The 23674-nt window shown below is 35.8% G+C and overlaps 4 protein-coding genes across 17 annotated transcripts in view; 2 read left to right on the top strand and 2 right to left on the bottom strand.

The window, feature by feature from the left end:
• Window positions 1-5410, bottom strand: part of Sap130 (Sin3A-associated protein 130) — a 32237-nt gene extending 26827 nt beyond the window's left edge. For 2 of the 4 annotated variants that reach the window (XM_022079683.2, XM_022079685.2), the window contains exons 1-4: window positions 4860-4997; window positions 3899-4034; window positions 1368-1497; window positions 340-519 (exon numbers count right to left, since the gene is read on the bottom strand). In XM_022079683.2, the coding sequence (XP_021935375.1) occupies window positions 340-519; window positions 1368-1497; window positions 3899-4018 (430 nt within the window). In that variant the 5' untranslated portion in view covers window positions 4019-4034; window positions 4860-4997. Of the gene's footprint in view, window positions 1-339; window positions 520-1367; window positions 1498-3898; window positions 4035-4774; window positions 4998-5391 lie in introns of those variants that run through there. The other 2 variants (XM_087349498.1, XM_022079684.2) reach the window with 2 other exon arrangements.
• On the top strand, window positions 5354-9396 carry LOC110837466 (ferredoxin-fold anticodon-binding domain-containing protein 1 homolog). 6 transcript variants are annotated; one of them, XM_022079597.2, is made up of 3 exons: window positions 5354-5507; window positions 6595-6796; window positions 7251-9396. In XM_022079597.2, the coding sequence occupies exons 2-3, from the start codon at window positions 6619-6621 to the stop codon at window positions 8753-8755; spliced, it is 1683 nt and encodes a 560-aa protein (XP_021935289.1). In that variant the 5' UTR covers window positions 5354-5507; window positions 6595-6618; the 3' UTR covers window positions 8756-9396. The 6 variants fall into 6 exon arrangements, with proteins under 6 accessions (XP_021935289.1, XP_021935290.1, XP_021935287.1 ...); XM_022079598.2 differs by lacking the exon at window positions 5354-5507 and adding an exon at window positions 5644-5901; XM_022079595.2 differs by lacking the exon at window positions 5354-5507 and adding an exon at window positions 6089-6222.
• On the top strand, window positions 6665-18098 carry LOC110837467 (mitochondrial ribosome-associated GTPase 2). Of its 2 annotated transcripts, XM_087349508.1 has the most exons (8): window positions 6665-6796; window positions 11165-11343; window positions 12906-13052; window positions 14330-14446; window positions 15145-15366; window positions 15937-16075; window positions 16270-16502; window positions 17453-18098. In XM_087349508.1, exons 2-8 carry the CDS (start codon window positions 11209-11211, stop codon window positions 17591-17593), a joined length of 1134 nt encoding a protein of 377 aa, XP_087205634.1. In that variant the 5' UTR covers window positions 6665-6796; window positions 11165-11208; the 3' UTR covers window positions 17594-18098. The 2 variants fall into 2 exon arrangements, with proteins under 2 accessions (XP_087205634.1, XP_021935302.2); XM_022079610.2 differs by lacking the exon at window positions 6665-6796 and having other exon boundaries at window positions 9929-11343.
• The window catches only part of AlaRS (alanine--tRNA ligase, cytoplasmic), a 24950-nt gene continuing 17387 nt past the window's right edge, over window positions 16112-23674 (bottom strand). For all 5 annotated transcript variants that reach the window (XM_087349499.1, XM_022079591.2, XM_022079589.2 and 2 more), the window contains 4 exons: window positions 23284-23454; window positions 22312-22425; window positions 20033-21582; window positions 16112-16516 (listed from right to left, as the gene is read on the bottom strand). In XM_087349499.1, the coding sequence (XP_087205625.1) occupies window positions 21373-21582; window positions 22312-22425; window positions 23284-23454 (495 nt within the window). In that variant the 3' untranslated portion in view covers window positions 16112-16516; window positions 20033-21372. The remainder of the gene's footprint in view (window positions 16517-20032; window positions 21583-22311; window positions 22426-23283; window positions 23455-23674) is intronic.

Here is a 23674-nt window from a genome sequence, read left to right as displayed (position 1 = left end):
CCCCACCACCACAAGGTGCAGGTACCATTAAACAACACTGCACCATTTAAACACATTACATCTGTCTTAATGACCTGATTAATAAAGATCACTGAATCAGTGTGACTGGAGCTATGAAAAACAGTGTAGAAACATTAATAACATACATATAAATTCTGTATGAAAGATAGACTAACACAATACAAAATTTGAATCTGCGAGGTTATAATGTCTCTGATTTAGTGGAAATTATACCCAGCAATTAACTGTAATATCTGACAGCCTTTCATGAAAGCCTTAGAAGGAAAACAGAATTTGCAAGTTATTCCCAGAATTTCTTGCTCACATCTACAAACTCACCTCTTGGCACATGATAAGTTGTGGAGACATGAGTACCAGACACTGTGGCATTTGATTGCATGGGTAGTGGAGATGTTGCAGGTACTACAGAAGGCCGAGTGCTTGCTGCCATTACACTTTGTACCAGTGTAGCTGTGCTAGAAGTTGTGCATGCCGGCATAGCACTACGAGGAACCCCCACTACAAATTCAACAAAAATATCATGAATGTATGCCAAAACTGAAGCATCTGAATGAATAAGTTATGTGTGATTTGAGGTTCTCATGACAGCAAGTATGAAGATGACATATCTTCTGGGTAATTGCACTGTGTAGTCTGACATAAGTTTATCAGTGTCAGAAGTGTTTGCTGCCTCCATCATCAGAACAACACATCAAGTAACTTATGGTCCCAAAGTAATAATTTCCATCATACACCAAATAGGCGGATGTAGCAGTGACGCTCATCAAATCTTGACCCATATGGTTTTTCCTAGTGCTGTCAGTCTCTCCAGACAAATGACAGGACAGCACTTGCTTCCAAATACAAACTCACTATTCATGAATATCTTCCCATATCATTTAACCTCTATATCCATTGCAGCTGGAAATGAATTGTTGTGTAACTAAACAATCCATCTCTAGAGCTACTCATCAAACAATTCCATATAAAGGTAAAAGAAAAGTTGTCCCTGTGCCAATGCACCAAGCCATGAAGGCATATAGATAAAGTATTCTTAACCTCAATACTACATGGAGGTGAATGGTCAGCCTCATGCTCCATCCACTTTATACCCAAAGAAAGTGCCCCCTAACCCAAACAGGTACTGAATAGATTCAATTGTTAACAAGTCATGACTCACAGGCAATAAAAAACAATAATAAATTAACACTCAGTATTCCCAGGGCAAAATGAACAGACTAACAAAAACAAACATTACATAACCTATAAAATATTCTTTATACCAGTGCACATATATTTGTTCCAATCTCCACCAAAGAATTTTGAAGAATGGATGTTTACAATGACTAACAAAATCTTGTACGCACCTTGCTTCAGAGGCATCTGTGGGCCAGTAGTGCTGCTCATGACAACAGTCTGCATACCAGAACTTTGAACTCGTCCTACAGAATGGCCTGTGGTTGTAACAATGCCACGAAGTTGGCCTGAAGATTGTATCTGAAGTACAAGACAACATTTAATTCTATCAAATTAATCACTATATTCACCATATACCCTTTTATCTCCTGCATGGAGCAGAGGGTATCTGATCTATTTTTTGGGAAGTCTGGTAGGGACTTCTTGGATGAATTATCAGACCATTGCAAGGCCTCTACCAAAGACATGGGTGAGAAATGGCTGCTCAATTTTGCTTATAAAACATCTCGTTCATGCTCATAAGGTTCTTTTACATGCTAATCACTGTATTACGAACACAAAATTATAATTGCTAGTTAGCTAAAAGAGGTAAAACTGGTTTTTGTACAATATAACATAATCAATCTTTCATTTCATCACAGATCTGAGATTTTCATGGCAGTGAATCGTTAGACATTTCTGGGTTGGGACATCATGTGGTCATGTAAACAATCAACATTATTTCAGAGGAAACTGCTGCTACATCTGCTAAAAATATAGAGATTGCAGATTCCTTCAAAACGTTGGCAACAATCTTTATGAGAACACAGTGCTGAAACCCTTGAACTCACAATTTAAAACCTAATGTTTGTTTAATCAAACTTCTACCACATTACATAACAAATATCAATAAAACTCAAATGATGTTTTTAAGCTTTGTTTGTAGAATGTTGACAGCGACAACACAGAAGTCAATCAGTGCAATATAGTAAATCTCAAACTGAGTTTAAAGAAAATTAAAACTACTTGATTTATTGAAATAATTCAAGCAATATTAAAGCTTGCATTTATAACAAGCTGGTCTACAATTTAAAAATGTTACCTGTTCAACTTAACCAGGATAAATCTACTGGTTGGTAGATATACTGTCTGTCACTGAAGTACTGCTGCATTGGAAGCCTGCACCTGCCAGGAATTTAAGAGTCTGTTTCTCCCCTGCATTTTAACTTACCTTATCTTAAAGAAGAGTGCTGAAGTGCTAACCTCCTCCTTCTGAAAGTGTTTCTCAGCACACAACAGAGCTAATCTCAAAACTTTAGCAATTTCTCTTGGAATATAGTCTTTCAGTTCTTTTGACAAATAAAAATCTCACGTATTCAAATCTAGAAATCTCTCAAAGATTTGCCAAATAATTCAGTCACAGAGAAATATGCTGTGTGGGATGTGGCAATGTCCTGCATGAAGTAAACATGCATTTTCTCTTCTTCTGTTAATTCCCTGAAGCATGATGTCAGAATTAATCAAACATAAGCCACAATTTATTGTTCCTTAAAAGAGACAAAGGCCCTGTGATTTTGTATGCAATCCCTGCATCTTACACTCCAAATTCAAGGTCACACAAAATAACTTCATAAACTGGTTAGGGATTTTCAAAACACCAGTATCTGTTTATGTTGCCAACTAATGTAAAGCTTGCATTATCCGATATAAACAGAAGTTCTGGATCAAGAAATCTGTTGGCTACCGATTCTGAAAATCCTCCGATACCACTTTCGCTGAAGCTTCGGGGACACAATAAATCTACCACTCCGTAGTACAAGTACAACTCAGAATGGATAAAATCACATGACTTCACATATAGAAGATACATCACTATTACCATACTCCAAATTATTTCTACATGATCTTTAGCCTACAAGAGACACACTCAACATCCCAAAACAACAAGCCTGGCTATCTACGGAGCCGCCTTATGCATATCTGGCCAACACAAAATAAAACTGTTCAACAAACTAACCCGACATACAAAATTCAACACAGCAAAGGCTTAATACAAACAGAAAAACAAGGTGCACCCACAATTTTCATACATTCTGTTAATTTCAAGTAAGTCTACATTTTGACTTTCCTTTAACTTGAGGAAATGAATAACTGCCAATGCATTATTTTTGGCCTTACCAAATTTCATGGTCAGGCAGTCAGCATTCCTACTTCATATTCTGGAGGTCCTGGGTCCAAATCTCAGCCTGGAGACCAACTATCCTGACTGAGGATTTTAATGGTTTTCCTCAGCCCCTTCAGGCAAATGCCAGGATAGTACCTTAAATTAGGTCATTACCACTTCCTTCAACATAATTTCCAATACATTATTGACTAATCATACCAACATTTGACACTTTCATCATCTGAGCTATCAACATATAAATGTATTGGCCTTAATTTAAACTGTCTTTTCACAAATAATTTCAACAGACTTTGCACTTTTTTACAAGGATATTAAGATGCCAAGCGCAGGCTTGTTTTCCAAATATCCCCTTCGAATGACTGAATGCATCACTATTGATTTCAAAAAGCATTTGCTAAGTGTTGTTAAACTTAAAAATGTCCCAGTTTAATGTTTAATTTCTTATCAAAACATAAATCTTTCTTCAACAGATATTAATGAAAGCAGACAAAGGTGGGTTATTTCTCACCATATTTCAAAATAAAATTAGATACTAACTGAAGTTGGTCTAGTACAATCCACAGAAGTTTTCAGCGTTGTCTTAGCTGCCAGGTCAACTGGATGTCTCTCTTGGCTAGTCTCTCGACTGTCTCCTCCAGAATTCCCAACAGAACTCATTCTACCTCTCCCTTATCTATCAGAAAAAGAAAGAAAACAATCTTCATCTATACATGTCTCATCAGCTGCCATACATCTCTGCACATGAGGGAAGAAATAATTTATGTTACATACACAGTAGGTAGGCTGTCATTTTGACTGCGAAAAAATCATAGCGCATTTGACATGGAAATGAAGCAGCAAAACTCTCTGCACTTGCAGGAAGTGGGGAAACTTTATCACACTTATCCTGATTAAACAAAGGGAAGAAACCTGCAAAACTAAATACACCCATCACTAGTGGTAGAAGTATTTTTTTAATAAAAAAATTAAGTACTTGATAGCCATCATTCAATACAATGACATAAAACTATAACATTCACTCAACACCAAACTCAGATTGTTTCATATCCTTATCCAACAGACAGAAATATTTCCAAACACTAAACTAGTATTCTCACATCTATAAAAAGATCACATTCCCCTTCCCACATTACTAAACTCTGTTCTGCAGACTCAGAGGACTATTATTATCAATAATAGAAATAGTAGTATTGTAAACGCTTCAAGAATATACGGAGCACATAAGAAATTAAAATGTAAAAACATGAAATTAATTTTAAATTATTCGGTTCCTCAACAATGTTTCGTTGTCTTGCAAACAAAAATTAATACTTTATCATTATGCTGGAAGATGCAATTCTTGTAATTCAATGCAACTGACGTGACGACTCCAAAGTAAAACCTAATATTAATGACACATTAACAATGACTTACGCGTTAACCAAACAGACATCCTTTTACAATGCGGAATTTACTTTTCTGTTCCGCCTAATTCGAAAACAAGAACTGTTCAACCTACTTCGAAATCAAGATATCCTCTTCTCCGCCGTCGGACTAACGCCAGACTGCATAACAACAAATAACAGCTGTACTTTAGAAAAACACCAATGAAATGATACACTTGTGATTGGAGTATACGATATTGGCGTAACTTCCTTCCCTTCTATGATTGGATAAATGTCACGTGTCACACTGTGCTGGCGCACAAGTAAACCCGCTTCACACAAATATTATACCAAAAAATATTTCCTCACATATAAACTTCCATGTTATACCTTCAGTTGCCAGTAGAGGAAATAAAATAAATACTGTAATACATATCCATATAAACCTATACTTTTCTCTGTTTTAGAAAAAAAGTTTCATTTACATAAAAACACATTACTTGATATTCCATGGAAAGTCCAGGAACACAGTACTGCCAAGTCACTGCAGAGAAATAAATCTAATTTTTTTCTCAGAAATCAAAGATGCACCACTCAGTAACCTTAAAACTTTGCATACCGTGTAGTGTATTGAAATGTAAAATGTTCATACAAACAACTGCTTACTCTGTGTAGGATATCAATGCCAAACACGTTTCGACCTCAAGAGGTCATCATCAGTTACACAAAAAAGTTAATTCATATAATATAAATCAAAAGATCATGTTTTAGCAGAGCATAAGGTAAGTTATTATCAAATCATATATAGAAACACTCCACTGGCTGTTGGTTGCACAGGAGTTGGTGTATTGGGCAATTAGTTTTTAGTCCACTGATCTCAAGGCCGTTGCTGGTCTACGGTGAGCCGTGGTTGTGTTGTTTGTATCTGTGAACTTCATTTCCATCAAGGAATATTATTTGTAGTTGTTCTTTATCACTGCTTATAGGTTTCACATCATGTCCCTTTCAGGACCACAGTGTTTAAAAGTGATGTAAAAATATTCTACATTACGAAAATATGTTGTATCTTTCAAAGGGATAGCAGAAACTGAATAATCAAGCTACTACGGAAATTTCAGAAACTCAAGCGCTGATGAGTTCATGTTCGCGACCGTTATTTGAAATTGTTTTTGTTGGGTAACTGTTTATTATAAAATCGCATTAGATCTAAATTGTGCGAGTTTAGTACGGTGTAGTAATAGGAGTCAGGATATTGGAGAAAATGACGCTAGGAGTATAATGTTTGGTCATATTATCAAAAACCAATCTCGTGGCCGTTTAGTTTTATTTTTGTGATTCGCATTATTGTCATCACTGTGTACCACTTACACTCATTGAGTATGCTGATTATCTTAGTGTATTCCTGTCTTCTGTGATATATACCGGCAGTGTATTGTGAGATTTTCACATCATATTTCGGTTTTCTATTGTTTATTAAATGAAACATACGGGAGAATTGTGAGTGCTGGGAGTACCAACTTATATTATCGTTCATAATTTTTTTTGCTGATGATCGTTTGCTTAATGTAACTTGTTATTCTCGAATAAGTGACTAATTGATTTCAAATTTACTCCCAATTTGTATTTTTTATTAACCAAGAAGCGTCGCACAAAATATGTAATTTGTCACAAAACTGTGAATTAATCGTGATCAGTTTGCAGTGGGAAGAACGACGACAGTGATTATATTGGTGGACATAAGTACATGTTTTACTAGGTAGTACATCAACAGATAATGAAATTAGGACAGAAATAGTGGGGTAAAAACATATGACAGTACATAATTCTGGATTTATTGTAAAAGAGATTGATAATTTTGTTTACTTTCAGAAGTTAAAATAAGCTAAAAGGAATATGCATCGTGATGTATTTTTGATAGGGGACTCTGTACTGCTCGTAGGAGAAGGCAACTTTTCCTTTGCTGTTGGTTTAGTGGATTTAAATCTTCCAATAACAATAACAGCATCATGCCTAGGCTCTAATATTCTGCTTAAATCAACAGCAGAGAATATTACATATTTAAAACAGAAAGGTAAGTGCTGTATGAGATGGCCACATTCCAACAATAGGCCAATCCAATATTGTTTTCATTCATTGTCATATATACTCTTGTTATCTGCTATATATCAGTAGCAACTGTTAAATACTTCCCAGGCTTTCATTTTATGCAATTTATAACAAGACAGACCTGTACATGATTCCTATTTGTGCAGTTAACTTTTATGACAATAAGGATGACTTTCATTGTCACACATGAGAAAAATATGCAACTGAGACATGCTTATACAGTATACATTTTATTTTGTTGAGTTTACTGACTATGTATAGATCAGGTAGGGCTGACAGGGTGAAGCATTGGCATTAAGCAGATAGTCTAACTAAAGGTAGCCATTATTTCGTATAAAAACTCCATCAAGAGTACAGTAGTAATGGCTGTGCATTTTATTTGAGTTGACTGTATGAATGATACACAAAATTTCTTGCAGGAGTTCGAGTGCTATTGGATGTAGATGCAACAAAATTGGATAATCATCCTGTTCTTAAAAATGAAAGGTTTTCAAAGATCATATTCAATTTCCCTCATATTAAAGGGAAAATGAAAATACACCTAAACAGAGCACTCCTAAAGGGATATTTTCAAAGCGCTAAAGAAATGGTTACATTGGATGGAAGAATATTGGTATCACTGTGTAAGGGGCAAGGAGGCACCAGAGTTGATAAACTGGTACGTCGGTGGGATGATACATGGAAAGTTGTTGAGATGGCTGCACAAGGAGATTTTGTTCTGGTATCTGTGGAGCAATTTAGAAGTGACATATTTCCAAAGTATACAAGTGTTGGGTACAGAGGAGGAGACTCAGCATTTCACACAGATGGTGCTCTAGTGCACATTTTCAGCAAACGAGAATCTCTCTATCCCAGTACAGAAGTGGAGATACTATTACATCATCTGGAAGATCAGACATTGCAAACAAAATTTGGAAATATAATATGTAGAAGTGTTTATGGTATGAAATACAGGAAGAATCCTTTTGTGATGGAAGGATCTGCCATGTATTATCTGAATAAGGAGTTTAAGACTTTTGTTGAGACTATTTGTGCTAAAGTGAGACATGTTTCAGATACTGATATGCCACTGCACACTAAACTACCAACTGGTGGTCCAGTGTGTTACTTTGAGGAACAAGAATCTAAGTGTTCATTGCGACACTCTCTCCTTGATGTTCTGGATGATGTACTAAAGTTGTGGAATCAGGCTACTGATGAAATTATTATCTTCCCAGGATTAGTTTTCAATGATGTAGGGACTGATTTTTCTTGCCCACCATTGTCGTGCCATGTTTTATTGTTGGGATATGGATCTGGTGTATGTGAACAATATATAAGGAGAATGCTTCAGACATTTAAGAAAGATGTTAGGCATTTGTCAGTATCTCATTTTGAAAATGTATCAGAGTTTGGTCACAGATTTATTTCTGGCAAGAACATACTTATAAAAAATTGTACTTCATCAGATATAACTCTAAAGGTGGCACAAGAATTTTCCCTGACTGTAACAAGTAGGGGGAAATCAAATTGTGTGTCAGTGAGTGTGGTACATCTCGATCACCTTTCAGAATTATTGTTTGACATTAAAAATTGGAGACAGTTATGGGCTCAAGAGTCTTGTGTTGTGTTTGATGGGAATATTCCATTTTTAAGACTTGCTTGTTTTGAATCATTGGCCTATACATTAGATATATGTTTTACTGAAAGTCCTGCCTTTTCATTAGTAAAGTTCTACAGCATATTATGGCAAATAGCTGCTGATATAATAACTAATGTAGAATTTTTGAACCTGTATGAATCTCCTGATGGCTGGAGAAGTCATTGCTATAGGATTACTTACCAGTCTTTTGACAAAGCTTTGTCTAAACAGAAAGCTATTGACATTCAAGAATCTGTTATAGGAAAAATACTATGTGTAAAATTAGGGGTTTCTATAAGGTGATAAATTTGGGAATAATTCATATGCAGTGATTCATTTAATGTTCACATATTTCTAGAGTTGTAAATTATGGTCCTGTGATACTGTAAATTATGTTTTAAGCTGCTAGTTTCAAAGCTTTCAAAATAAAATGTACATTTGGTTGCAATGAGTTTAGAAAGTCAATAGATTATATGTTTCAGTGCAGTGTTTAATGGACTTTGCTGTTGTTGGTTTGGTATTTCACCATGGAGAAACATATTTCTGATTGTCATAATTTTAGTCTGTCATAGTTACAGTGCTGACATCATTGCAATTAAGCTATCACTTCAGAAAGATCAGTAGAAATCCCCATTTGTCATTTTGAAATTGAAAGTCTATCTAATACTTGCTACACAATTATTTTTCTAGAATTTGACAGATTTGCTGTATTGGGGAAGGTGATTTGTTTTCTTGAATACTTTTGTAAATTACAAAAAATGGAAGCCTGGTAGCATCTTTTGTCACATTTACATCTTAACTTTTGACTCTTACTAATTTGAATGATGTTAAAAGTCATAACATTTATACTTCTAATATGTAATTTTATTTCAGTGACAGTGTGTTGATGTTTTGTTTTAAGTGAGCGAATATTTTCATGTTCAATAAACATTGTAAGTCACAAATACTGCTCGTCATTTATGCTTAAATGAGAGCAAACACTGCCCTGTTAAATCCTCAGGATTAATGCTGTGTGAGTTGTGCTAATGAGCAGTTTAAAGAGTGACATGCCAAAACTATAAAATTCCCTGTCATAACAGTGGCTTCCATATGAAAAAATTATGGATCTTGATGAAATACATATTCACACATGAGTTCTGGAAAAATACTGAACTGATTCTTTAAAAACAGTTACTTACCTTCTGTTTTTATGTACACATTACAATATTTCTGCCTACAACTCAGCTGGAAATAAATTCCAAATATCTTTTTTTGTAAAATCACCATTCTGCTCTGAATGTTGTCAAGTTGTTCAAATTAGACCATTTCAAACAGTATTTTAGTTTTGGAAACAAAAAGTCATACAGGATCAAGTCAGGTGAGTATTGGATGTTTCAACATTCCTTTTTTGGTCTAAAATTCACATTGTTATATCTCAACAAAGGTTTGATGTTTTCAATGAATATGCTGTCTCAGACATTTTAGAACTTGGTGGTAGAATGTTTGTTTCACTGTTTTGGAGGAACATATTCATAATGGATAATTCCTATGATGTACAGGAAAGCAGATGAGCATGGTTTTGATATTTGCACATTTTTATACGAGGGTGTTTCAAAAAGTAACAGCAAATTAAATATTTTGAGATATATAATTTAATTAGAGATACAAATGATATGTCATTTTTCTACATAATCACCCTCCTTTTCAATACACTTCTCACACCGTTGCACCAACTTCTTTATTCCATCAGAAAAAAATGTTTTTGGTTGTGCCTTCAGCCAGGAATGCACTGCTTCTTTGACCTCGTCATCATTCCCAAATCAAAGCGTCCTTAAGGGGTCCAAACATATGATAATCAGAGGGAGCAAGGTCAGGGCTGAAAGATCTGAAATCTCAATCTCTGAATGGTGTGAGGGCGTGCGTTATCATGGACGACCGGAGCGTTGGTCATCACAGATTGACGTTCGCCCATTTTTAAACGCATCTACCCATTCGTACACTCTTCTCTCGCCAATGCAGCATTCTTTTATGAATTTCACGAGGTTTCAAACCCTCCAACCACAAAAATCTGATGATTGCTCGCTGCACCTCTACGGTGCAAACAGCTAAGTGCGCCGCCATTTCGTATATGCATCCCTTCCAATTAAGTACGCCACACCATTTATTGGGCAGTGTCAAAACCTTCTCTAAGAATGTATCTTCCCTGTGCGGGAGTTTGAAATGCCTGGTGTATTCGTTTCTTGAAATATTGTCAATTTGCTGTTACTTTTTGAAACACCCTCGTATTTTGGGGATTGGTCTTTTCCACTGAAGACTCAAGTAAAACCAAAGTCTCATCACAAGGTTCTACGTACCAGTTGCATACATACTTTATTCATCTTAAAATCTCTGGCCAGAACCAGTCTCATAATTTTGCTATTCATGCCCAGTTCTGCTGTCTTCTGAACAACTAACTGTTAATCATTTCTCATTATTTCAGTCATTTTCTACATCTAGAAAGGTTCTTGAAGTTTTTGGATGGTTGGATCTTTTGTCATACATAATGTCCTCCCATCTGTCTTAAACCATTTAACTCACATGAAAACCTGTATTCTACTGTCTTAAAATCACTTAAGCCACATAGGAATCTGTGTTATATATATTATCCCTCTTACATTTACTTTATCAGTTGTAATTTTGACTGTAAAGGAGATTTGAGTTTTTGATACTGAATGTGTGTTTTGGTCCTTTCAGGAGCTATCTGTTCTTAGAACTTAATGTTAAAAGTGGGGTAAATAATGTTTTCCATATTTGGTCGAAACTGCGTGACTTGGAGTATGGTCAGGTTTGCTTTAAGGGAGCAGAGTACTCGCATGTCAGATCATACAGCCACCGCTCTTCGCAGCAAGAAAGCAAAATCTGATAGAAAAATGGTAAGTTGCTTGTAATAGTGAGACAACAGAAAGTATAATCTTAAAGTTGTGTACTACTGTAAGGTAACTTACATTGGTTTGGTTTATTTTGTCTTTAATTCTTAATAACGAAAGGCACTTTGAAATAAGTCCACACTGTTTTCCAACAGGATCGAGACTTGGTATAGTTACAGTAATAATAAAATGGACATCACACACATTGTTAATTAGATAAATAGCATAATACCAAATTTGGGAAATTTAATTCTTTAAATTTTGCCTGAAACATTTCCCATGGCATGCTGCCTCATATGTAACACAAGTGAATTGCTATAAGTAGCACCATTCCTGTTGTCTGTACTCAGTTCTCAATGGGTATTAGTTCATGTGCACATTGGGGGGGGTGTATGATTAAAGGTGTCCTGCCTCTTTTCCCTGCTACAGTTCGAATCTGAAAAACATAAGGGCTGTCAATTTATATACATCCTAAGTGCTAAGAGAATGTTAAAATGGTACAGAAGGGAAAAAAGAAATTGTAAAGAGTGGTCAACATACACAAGTGTCAAAGTTAAACTAATATCCCTTTTATGGTTTTAAAAAGGCTGACTTAGGGAAATCGGCAACTTTATAGATTTCACTATGCACGCAATATATCGTGTCTGGTTTATATGCATTTCATGTGCCTTATCTAACACGGTGGTGAAGTCATCGCCAAGATCTCTGCAAGATACAGTGAAGTCCTTCTTGAGAAGCTAACAATCTTGCACCTTTTGTGGATTATAAAGGTTCATTACCATTTTCACTGAACCTGTCATGAGCCAGCCAAACCTTTTGAACATCAAAAATAACACATTTGTATAAGAAACGTGGCCAACAAAAGTCAGCATGATAAAGAATGAATGTATCATACCTTTGCAGCAGTTTCATACAAGATTCTAATTTATTAATTGTTTTATGTCTGTATGATCTGAGGTTTTCACAGCAGTGAGTATGAAGATTTCTGTCTTCTGGGTTGTTGCGCTGTGTCTGGTCGATGGTTGCAAACACCGACCAGACTACACAGCGCAACAACCCAGAAGACAGAAATCTTGCTTTATGTCTGTCTGCATTGTAGAACAAGTTGGGAAATATATGCTACAAAACATAATTTTGGTTATGTCTACAAGAACCTGATGTTTGTGATCAGCACCTGTGACATCAGAGTTGTCTGGAGTCAGTGACTTTTGTGTGGGCAGAGCATCTAACTGGCTGATGATCGTAATGGGGGATTTTCCAATGTGGTTGAGAAGCTGGCTGGGGATTCTCCATGCAACCAAAGTAAACATGAGATTCCCCAACCAGACACTTCTTTGCATAAAAGTGCATGAAGGTTTTCATGTAAAGTGTCCGTTATTGTTAACCAAAATTGGAATATGTTGACAAATTTTAGTAAAACTATCCATTACAAATTTCATGAAAATCTATTTAGCATTTCTCAAGTTATTATATGGGGACTTACAGGCAGACAGATATGGCAATGTTAATAGATGCAGTGTTTCATTATGAATGCACCTAAAAAGGTGTGTAAAACATATTTCTTCCAGCTGCAGTACTTTGTAGATATGCGCACAGTGCGTGCAATCGGAGGAAATGGAGGTGATGGTGCTATCTCATTCCTTCAGCTGTGGGCCAATGAGACGGCAGGACCAGATGGAGGGGATGGAGGGCATGGAGGACATGTATTGTTTCACGTCAGTGATATTCCAAGCTTGGCTTAAAATAAACTAAACAAACACTATCACATCAACACTGTAGATCAGTGTTTTGCAGCTGGTGTGGTGCGACACATGCTGTGCTGCCACGCAGTTTCATAAGTTTTTATAAGGAATTGTATATTCATATGTTATAGTTAGAAAAAGGCAATATCTCATCTTTGTGATTAGAATTTGTAATACACACACACACACTGGTTCATCATCGATAGTTTCAAGGTATTATGTTTTGTTTTCATACACCTGCACACTTACAGGGCAAGGATTTAAATATAGATAAATATTTAAGGCCATATATAGTTTCATACCCCCTTTTTATGATTGAATTTTTGTGCTGTGCCAACACGTGTCTTTGATAAATCAGGGTATGCTGTGGATGTAGAAAGTTTGTAGAACATTGGTGTAGTAAACCTATACATTTTCTCACATTTTTATGACACCACACTGCAACAGAAAGTGATATCATTATAAAGGTAAGAATGGGCCCATGTCCTGCTTCATGAATCACAGCATACAAAGGAGGTAGGATGGTTCATGTAGTTTTAGGCTGTCATAGCTTCCCACCACCTGTCTAGTCGCAGATGACTGTTATTGTATTATGAACTTTGAATAATAACTCTTTAATTTATATTGTGGCTTTGTATGGTATCAACAGTCCATTGTCTGAATGACAACAGTAGTTCATAGCTTAAAATTACTGTTAAGTAAATCAATATTAAATCTACTTAGGGACTTTGGATAGAATGTAGATGGAAATTTTTTTAATATGCTGAAAAAGAACTGGCATCACAAGCAATTAGTAACATGAACCGTGTCTACATGCATGAAAGGTGGGCAATAGTTTTGAATGAAACGAGTATGGGAAAGATATGGAATTGCAGTTTATATTTAAAAAAGGTACCTTTGTTGGTTATTTTACCTTCTGGCATTGTTTCTGCTACAAACTGGGCCAATGGATGGAAAATGTCCATTTATTTCTATACTTCCTTTCCCTTCTTTTCAGATTTTGGATGCAGTAAAATTCACATACTTCTGCTACTTCCCTAATATTGTTACTACATGAGTGAACAGATTCTTAACTATGTTACTCTGAAACCTTTCAGCTTTCTACTCCTAACTTTCCTCCCAACCCTGTGTACCATCTACCAGCTCAGGGTTGTTGAAGAAAGTGAGTAGAATACTGCCTACTGTTCTACAGGATGATATGTTAGGGAAAAGTAATATTTGCTTCAGATAAATCACAAAGTTTTTTTTAGGCAACTAAAGATGTACGGGACTTACGCCACTTGACATCAGTTCTCAGAGCTCCAGATGGAGAGAAAGGTTATAATAAGGACTGCCATGGGAAGAGTGCTTCTCACACTGTAATACAGGTATGAGATAGATGCGACATTATATTCTGTTTGTTTGCGAGGACAGTGTATGTTTGTCTCCCCTCAGATTCTGTTTACACTTTTTGAGTATAAAGTTCTTCTCAACTGAAGCAGTACAGAAATGGCTGAGAAAATTTAGAGAGCAGTTCTGTATGCTGCTTATGAGTGCCTGCTGTTCAGTGAATAATACAAGCCTGTGTGGTCTGCTGATCAGACGTGGCTAGTTGCAAGATCAGGCTTATATGAATGGGGTTCAGATCTGACCAGGACTTTTATTTTTCTGAATGTCTACAAGCTATATACTCAACTGAAACCATTTTCACTTTTCTGTATATTGTGCATGCTTTACAATACACTTGGTTCACCTTTTGGATAACTTGGGGGATTCCAACAGTGAAGAATTCTACTACTAAACAGATTTTGATTAAAATTGATATTGGGAGTCTATACTAAAAATTGCTGGGCAAACTTTATTTTGAACTATACTGGTTCACTATAATCTCTGCGTTTCACAAAAAATGTAAAATGGCAGACAGATTTAGAAGTTAGTATTATTCTTGCGGGTCCTTTTGCTGTAGCCAAAATATAATGCTGAGCAAAACAAAATCAATTTTGTGAAGTCAGTGTTTTACTGTAATAGAAATTCTCTATATTGCTATGTCCAGTGCCTATAAACTGTGACTTTTTCCTTTGTACAGGTTCCTATTGGCACTATAATTAAGTCAAGCAGCGGGAAAGTTGTAGGTGACCTTAAAGATGAAGGCACCACATTTGTGGCGGCACGTGGCGGGGCCGGAGGCCATGGGAACCATTTCTTTGTATCAGACACACATCAGGCTCCAAACATTGCAGAGTATGGGGCACAAGGAGAAGAATTACAGTATGTGCTGGAAGTGCGCACCATGGCACATATCGGACTGGTAATGAAGAGAGTGCATACAGTGAAAAGTCTTTTTAAGAGTCAAGAATTTGGGAATGTATCTGCAATGATCATTTGCTTGAATCTGTCATCTTAGAAGATAAATTCTGAATTAATTATACTGTCAGTAGCTCACATATATTGTTGAATACAGGATGATTAGCAAATAAAGAAATGGAATATTTACCTGGAGGGACTGACTAGCTAAGTGACTAAATTTCTCAAAGAGACTCTGTTGCATGGAGTTAGTTATATCACACTATAATGATACATGGAAAAACCTGCTTGGGACTGAGTGACTTATTTCTGTCCCATAAGCAGGAAAACAAAATAGAAGGAAAGAGAATTGTGGAAGTGCTGAAGATATCACAAAGACAATGCAAGAATCAGATGTCAGTCAGTGTCAGGAGGTGCTTTTACAGGTGGCAAAACTGCTCATCACAGTTGCACAGTGAGAAGAGTTATTGATGATTGTAGTATCAGCACTTCACACAGATATAACATGATTTATTTCTGTTGTATGTGGACCTTATTTTATTCATTTTTTTAGACTCTGTATTTTGATTTTCAGATAGGGTTTCCAAACGCTGGAAAAAGCACTTTACTTCAGGCAGTTTCACGTGCACGACCTAAAATCGCCCCATATCCGTTCACTACATTGAAACCACACTTGGGCATAATACAGTATGATGACTATGACCAGATAGCAGGCAAGTGTTATCAGGAGATTAAGATAAATGAACTGATTTAAATAAAGCAGTGTTTTTATTCTCGCTTTCTTTTTGTGGTGCATATTTTGCCAATATATTTATGATTTTTTGTTTCAGAATTACACTAATTAATCTCTCAGTGTAATGTAATTGTGTTTCTGTATGCCACTTCATAACATCCCTTGTTTCAACAGTTGCAGACTTGCCTGGTTTGATTCCTGGATCCCACAAGAACCGTGGTCTGGGAATCCAGTTCCTGAAACATGCAGAGCGCTGTGCAGTTCTGCTGTTCATGTTGGATTTGGCCACTCCTGAACCCTGGACTCATCTGGAAGTACTGCAGTTTGAACTCTCACAGTTCAGTCCTGAACTCTTACAACGTCCTCAGCTGGTTGTTGCAAACAAACTGGATCTACCAGAGGCCAAGGTGATACCTTGCACCTATAATAGTACAAAAGCATCCTCATTGAGAAGAGTAATCTTTCAAGATGGTAACACTATTTATTACAACAAACTCTCTGGACATTATCCATCATCTTGATTTTTGTTGAAAATACGCTTTGGAGACTGGACTCATGTCGCCGTCCTCCGATAAAACCTAGAGACAATCCCCATCTCCGAAGATAGGGACTAGCTTTATTGATTAGACCCAACAGAATAGGTTTTACCTGAGGATGCAGACAAGAGTCAGGTCTCTGAAAAGTCATATTTCTTAACTAAAATCAAGATGATGGAAGATGTCTAGAGAGTTTGTTGTTTTAAAAATACACCATTGTCACAAACCTTCAGATTTACTATTTATCAGAGTTCCATGGCTGATTTTATGCCAGTGCTGCATGGGAGTTACTTCATAAAAGTACAGTAAAATTGAGGTATAATGAACTTTTGTGGATTGACAGGTTGTATTCATTACAGTAAAATGTTTCTATAATAAAAGGAAATAAACTTGAGTTTCATTGTTTTTACAAAGATCATTGTATCTTTGTTGACTAACTGGCATATTCTCTGTTTGTAGCAATAGTCAAAAATTTAAACAAAAAAATGTTCATATGATCATGCTATTATAATATAAACTATAATGATTTTAACATTTGCAGGATTATGTCAATTATTGTGTGTTCTTTGTTCAGGGTCACATACATGAAGTATTTTGAGGAAGTTTGGTATGAACTACTAATAAATAAACCACATTTCAGGAAAAAAATACTTGAATTGCTGTAATGTACAGAATTGTTTTGAAGTTTGATTTTCTTGTGAGCAAGATCAGAACTGTTGATTTCAAATGTATAGAGCCAAACCTTTAATCATTATGTTGTGAATCAGTAATTCTTTGTGCTCAGTTGGTACCTCACACTGACATATATTTCTCCTTCATAGGTTAACCTCACTCATCTGCAGAGACAAGTTAAGCTTCCTGTAATTGCTATTTCTGCAAAAATGGGAATAAACCTTGAAAAGCTGTTAAAGGTCATTAAAGAAACATATGACAAAAATATTAAGACTGAAGATGAAGAGTGATCTTACTGACTGTGAAGTGACAAGAAGATGTGAATAATTTCTAACAAAGTAGTGTGGATTTTTGCATTGTGATGTTGGCCATTTATAGCTGAAATTCATCTTTATGAGCTGCTATTTAAATATGCTGTGTATTCTAGTGTTTAAAAACAGCCAGGTTTAAATTGTAGCATAGTAGTGAGGAAGTTTATCTGAATTCTTTTCCTTTTTGTTGAACTAGGATCTCAAAACAAAAAGTACTTTGTTAAGAATAAATCCATTTGCTTCTATTTTAATTTTTCCAGATTTAGAATAACTAGTCTTGTTATATGCAGTTTTACTTTACATAAATTTTTAGTTATCCCCATGTTTCTTTTGTATGTTCTAAGTAAAGGAAAATTAATGTTAAGGTGTAGCATGGAAGCTATTGAATAATTTCTGAAGACAACTGTACTGTATGTCAGAAGTGATTTCTGACTCTTGCAACAACCATTACAGTTTAAAATAACATACTACACATTTCAATGCATGCATCAGTCTTATTCTTGCACTACGCAGATAACCTAACTGCTACAAACTAAAAAATTAAACTGACAAACGAAATTGATTATGACATCCGCAAATAGAAATATCAAAATAAACTGAAAAAAAGATGATTATTTAATCAGTTCTAGACATCTAATCTGATGCTTAAGAAAATTCAGATGAAACAGACAGAGAGTTATAGATGGAACAATGCCCCTTCAAACAGCCAACACATGGAGTGTCCAAGCAGGAGCAGCTGACAAGCCAGATGAATAGGGGTGTCCATAACCACAACTGATATTGAAGTTCTGATGATATACCACCACCACTTCCATCCCAAGGTGTGTCCAGATGGGGACAACCAACAAACTAGTGTGTTTAAGAATTGAACCACAAAATGTCTGGAGATATCAGTTCTCTGACAAATGTAGAATTGTCAATATATTCTTCATTCATATATGATGGTAATAATAGGAGGCAAACTGCATGATGATGCACAGTGGCAGAATGCTACTTGTCTATGTTCTAGCATCATATTAGTTTTATTATCGATTGCTGGAAATTAAACACTCAAATCTTGTGCTTGAGGCAGTACCATAGCTCTATACTTCAAAGATTTTACATTGGTTACCTACTTGTATACTTTGTAAGAAAATTGGTTCACGTCACTTATGCATGTTTTTACGCAATTGTAGTTGTTGAATTGCATTTGTGGTCTGATTACGGTTTAGAATTATTAGTACACGTCAAAATTTTATTTTAAAATGTATCGAGATATTACAAAGATCCGGCTTGTCAGAAATATATATGTATACATATGCACACACACGTCAAATTTAGACACGTCCAACTGCAGTAAATCAGGTACATTTGGAATTTATTTGGCTGTCACCATAAGAAAAACACGCCTCTTTTGTGCACACGTGTAGTGTCGAAAGTTAATTCACGGAGTTTAATGATACATCTCGGCTATTCACAAGTACACGTACATCAGACCGTAAATTTAATGTTCTACTTGTCTCCTTCTTGCACACGTCACTAAAAGGACAACGTCCTCTCGTCTTCACTGTACGAAGCACACAGTAGATTAATATGTGATATTAATATATATAGGAAATAAATGTTGCTAATTATCCCGATGAACATATTTGTTTGAATACCGACGTCCGAAAGCTTCAACTTAACAAGGTGAATATCTCTTAGATATATTCCAAGGCAAACCTTAAATCACGAAGACAGCACCGCCTTTCGATAAAATCTATAACGACTGACCTTCACTTCCGGGACTGACATCTATTTCACGTATTTAAAAGCTGATGTATAGGTCTTTGCACCACGTAAGGTTCGGTTTAGTGTTTTCTCCGTTAGAATTCGTGAGCTCTGCTGTCGGCCAATAGCTACTTAGATGAGTTAATGAATGAAAAAGCACGCCATCACAAGTCTACCTAGTAAATTCTTGGTGCACATGCTGCCATCTGTACGTTACATTCAAGCGTACGAACAGTTGCATATTTTTCGAAAAAGTTTTTGACCTTGCAGTTCATATTGCATATTTAATGGATGTTTTTCTTCATTTCCGTCACTTGAATGTGTTTGGATTTAACTGTAACAGCTTTATTTACGAATGATAAATTGCGTGCGCGAATCCTTACGTATGAAGCTACAACGCGCTTACATAACCATGGTCACTATCTGTTTCTTCGCCATAAAAGTCTTTCTGCGTTCATTTTGTGAATTTGAAAGTCTTATGATATACCTATACTCGTATAGGCACCAGTTAGAAAATATAAACAAACGTCTTTGTGCATAATTCCTTCTTATAAAGTTTGATGGTGTCGTGGCCGATTTCGAGTTTGTTCCACCTCGCGACTTTGATGCCGGCGTGTGAATTTATCACAAGTGTTGTAACACAAAAGAGTATTCATTGTTATTACTTACCTGTGGCAGGACATCCACACAAAATTTCAACTATTTCCGACCATCCATGGCATATTTCGAAAATTCGTGTTCACATCGCCATGTTCAGCTGACGCAGAATACCACTGTTGTGACGAGTTGGGCATCTGCACAAGTGATGTGCAGTGATGGCATGCTACTTGTCTAGGTTATGGCATCGTATTAGTTCTGTTATCGTTTACTGTAAATTAAACACTCAAATATTTCAATTTTCTTACATTGTAGAAAAATCTTGTGTTTGAGGCACTACCATAGCTTTATACTTCAAAGATTTTACATTGGTTACCTACTTGTAGACCTCGCAAGAAAATTGGCTCATGTCACTCATGCATGTTTTTACACAATTGTAGTTGTTGAATTGCATATGTGGTCTTCTTACGCTTAAGTATTATTAATACACATGTAAAAGTTTTATTTTGAAATATATCGATTGCATAATTCCTTGTTAATATAGTCGGATATTTGTGATACAGGTGCAAATACCTAAAGTACATTTTGCAATAATGTTTAAATCCATGCCAGCTCTGCTGTATCTGCATATTTATTCCACAAATAGAAACTCTGCTCTGGACTACCAGGTTTTGAAAACAAAATTTCACTTCTAAAGGTTACTGACAAAAATGAATTCCCACCGAGCTTGGACAGTACAAACATCACTTCATAAGAATGCCTGCTACATTCTGACATATACTTCAAGATATGAAGTATGTGTTTTTTACACAATAAGACAAACGTTGTAGCTACTAATGATAAAAGGGTATTATGTTGTGTACACATTTAAGTATTTTATGTTGTGTTAACACATTTCAACACAGTAATATGCAGTTTCAGAGTTGAAACAGAGATAATTCTAAGCAATAAAGTTAACTGGACTGGATTGTTTCTTCTTTTATTCAATGATTCATCATATTCTTGCTGTGTGAATATTTTGGATATAGATTAATGGACTAAATTTGCTACCTCTGGCTTTAAGTTAGAAAAATTACAATTTTCCTTACATTCGTAAGACACAAATTATGTTGGAATTTCTTATTAAATAACAGTCTCCATTACCTGGGGTAATGTCAGGTAATGGAACCATGACCAACACAGGAAAATAAAGTTCAAAAATATGCCAAATACATGTATCAAAGTGAGTCAGCACTCTCACACAAAATTGATTCATGAATGTGTACTTCAGCTTTAAGTGTGTATGTACTTTTATATTAAAAGAAATTATACTTGAATGAAAACCATATAAAATAATTGTAAACCTGGTTCTTGTGCTAGTGTGTCGGCCATTAAAGAAATTTAGTACATCCACATCAGCTAGACAGCCTGTGCTACACTGGACCATCTATTTCAGCCCCTCTACTGCCAGTATCTAACTTCACATTCGCAAATTGTGTGGCAATGCTGAGAACCTCTTGCAGACAGGAAATATTTGACCCTGAAGCTTGAGCTGACTCAGGTTTACCTCCACTCTTCCCTTGCATAAGACCACAGACTTGTTGAACCCACTCATTGGCCTTCAGTCCTTTGTTCACAGCATTCTGAAACACATAACAAAAATTACTACAATCTCTGAAAACAATTAATGCCATTGAAAATGATGCATTTTCCAGCTTCCTTTGCCAAAGTTAATTAATCCTTGGGTTATTTAATCACACTGTTTCAACAGCATACATTATATAGTGTAAAATGAGAAGTGAAGACAATGGATGGTAACAAGGTAAGGATTTAATAAGAGGCAGTCATGGCTTATATGAAGGTACTATCCCAGTATGTCTGAAGAAAACCACAAAAATCCGTAGTGGGTAAAATACCTGGTACCCTGGCTGAGATTCAAACTCTGCCCCAGGGTCCAAATTAAATGTTTTCTCCTTTCTGAAATTCCCTATGTGGCATCACAGTACGTTGATTCCTCTGCTCTCAGAGTGGAAATTTCATACTAAATAATCAAAAAGTCCTCTGTGAGCTTCTAGAATTGCTCATCTTGGACAAGGAACAATCAGAACACCAAAATCTTTGTTTAGTGGCTATTTTTGATCACGTGTTACAGTGAATGATTGGTGAATGTTCTGTTTGCAATGCTGTTAGGTCGTGCAAAGTCGTCTAACCAATCTGTATCTAAGTTAGATGACCACCAATGAACCAAGAATCTTCCCTCTAATTTCACAAATGCAAGCCACCTCTGTAAATCACTGTCTTGAGGTTTTTAAAATTAAGGAAAAGAGTAGTAAGGTTCTACACACAGTTGCTGATAAATATAACATACTCACTTTAGGCACTGCAGAGAGACAAACGATCTTTTTCGATTCTGAATCTACACTGAAGAACATTGCAGATGTTTCTGGAGACAATGCTTTTACTTGCTTCAGAGCCCCATCAAGTGCCTGCAAATGAAAAATCTAAATTACTATACAAATAACTAAAAAATGAGAATACCAATTTGTTATACCCTGTCTCTTCTGCAATAGAAAAGTGCTCCAGAACATGATTCTTTCACTTCCACCCCTCACATAAATTATCTCAATAAAGAAATGAAACAAAATCAATGTAACATAAAATTTGAAGTTTATTAAATCTTCAATGGCAGAAATTCAAACACTATAAAGCAGTAAACGTTCTTCTAGGAGAACCTAGAAAGAAGTCACTAACTCCTTCCAAGTTCATAACATATAATCATTTTAAGAGCCAGCATATTTTGTTCCTTTTTTTACATAAAAATTCTGTCAACTACTGCGATAATATACTACTGATACAAGCAGTGAGCTGGGAAGAAGCAGAATAAATGGAGCTACTGCCTGTACAGAGACCTTATTCTTACATTTGTGGGAGGGTGTGTGTATGTGTAAAACTAAGAAACATTCAGTTATGAACATTGGTTTACTGATTAAAATCTGAAATAGCAGCCATCTGAAGTGAAAGAGAAATTGCCAAACTGTACTATGACATTCAATAAACTGTCACCAGTTTTCATAAATCACACATCAAGACGCATGTTACACAGTAACGCAAACTCTTACTTAAGTAGTTCAAACTGTACATAAGACATTTGCTTTGAGTGAATGAGGAAAACCACACAGGACTTCAGCAAGAACAGTTGGTAACTTGTTTCAAATCTGAACCAAGTACCTCCACCATATAACCACTGTTACTACTACACCATTCTGCTTAGTACAAGAAACAATCATCCTCGGCATAATAAGACAAAACAACTTCAAAACTATAAATATTATTAAAAGACTTGCCTTTGTATTTGAATAAGCTTTCAGTTCTTGTACAATGATCGGTGTCTTTGGGTTAGCAGCAAACAAGGCTTTAACTTCTTCTACAACATCAGCACAAACTGCAGCTTTGCTGGCCCGATCCTTGTCATCCAACTGTTTCTTCAGGTGCCTCAAACATGATCTCATGTCCTCCTACACATATTAAAAAAATTAAGTATCCTTCTTTGATGTGAAGACAAATTAAATTTGCATTTTGGTTATGCTTCATAACATTACAAAATAATATTCAAATATCTACATTATTACTAAATCTGGTACACCCAGAAAACTTATTAGCCAAATTAAACACACTTTACTGTGGTCTTACTTCAGATACAGCCTCAATGCAAGTTTTTCTCACCAACACAACCAC

Source organism: Zootermopsis nevadensis, unplaced genomic scaffold, assembly GCF_977971745.1.
Source record: "Zootermopsis nevadensis isolate Lab colony 2312 unplaced genomic scaffold, Znev_1.0 Znev_ptg000016l, whole genome shotgun sequence".
In the NCBI taxonomy this organism is placed as follows: domain Eukaryota; kingdom Metazoa; phylum Arthropoda; class Insecta; order Blattodea; family Termopsidae; genus Zootermopsis; species Zootermopsis nevadensis.
Note: the sequence above shows the minus strand (reverse complement) of the source record. Positions and strands in the feature narration are given on the sequence as shown.

Excerpts from the sequence above, each read along its gene's own strand:
- LOC110837466 (XM_022079597.2), top strand. The coding sequence starts at position 6,619 with ATGCATCGTGATGTATTTTTGATAGGGGACTCTGTACTGCTCGTAGGA. Across the intron at positions 6,797-7,250 it reads TACATATTTAAAACAGAAAG|GAGTTCGAGTGCTATTGGAT; the intron begins GTAAGTGCTGTA and ends AATTTCTTGCAG.
- LOC110837467 (XM_087349508.1), top strand. The coding sequence starts at position 11,209 with ATGTTTTCCATATTTGGTCGAAACTGCGTGACTTGGAGTATGGTCAGG. Across the intron at positions 15,367-15,936 it reads CCATGGCACATATCGGACTG|ATAGGGTTTCCAAACGCTGG; the intron begins GTAATGAAGAGA and ends TTTGATTTTCAG. Across the intron at positions 16,503-17,452 it reads TGGATCTACCAGAGGCCAAG|GTTAACCTCACTCATCTGCA; the intron begins GTGATACCTTGC and ends TCTCCTTCATAG.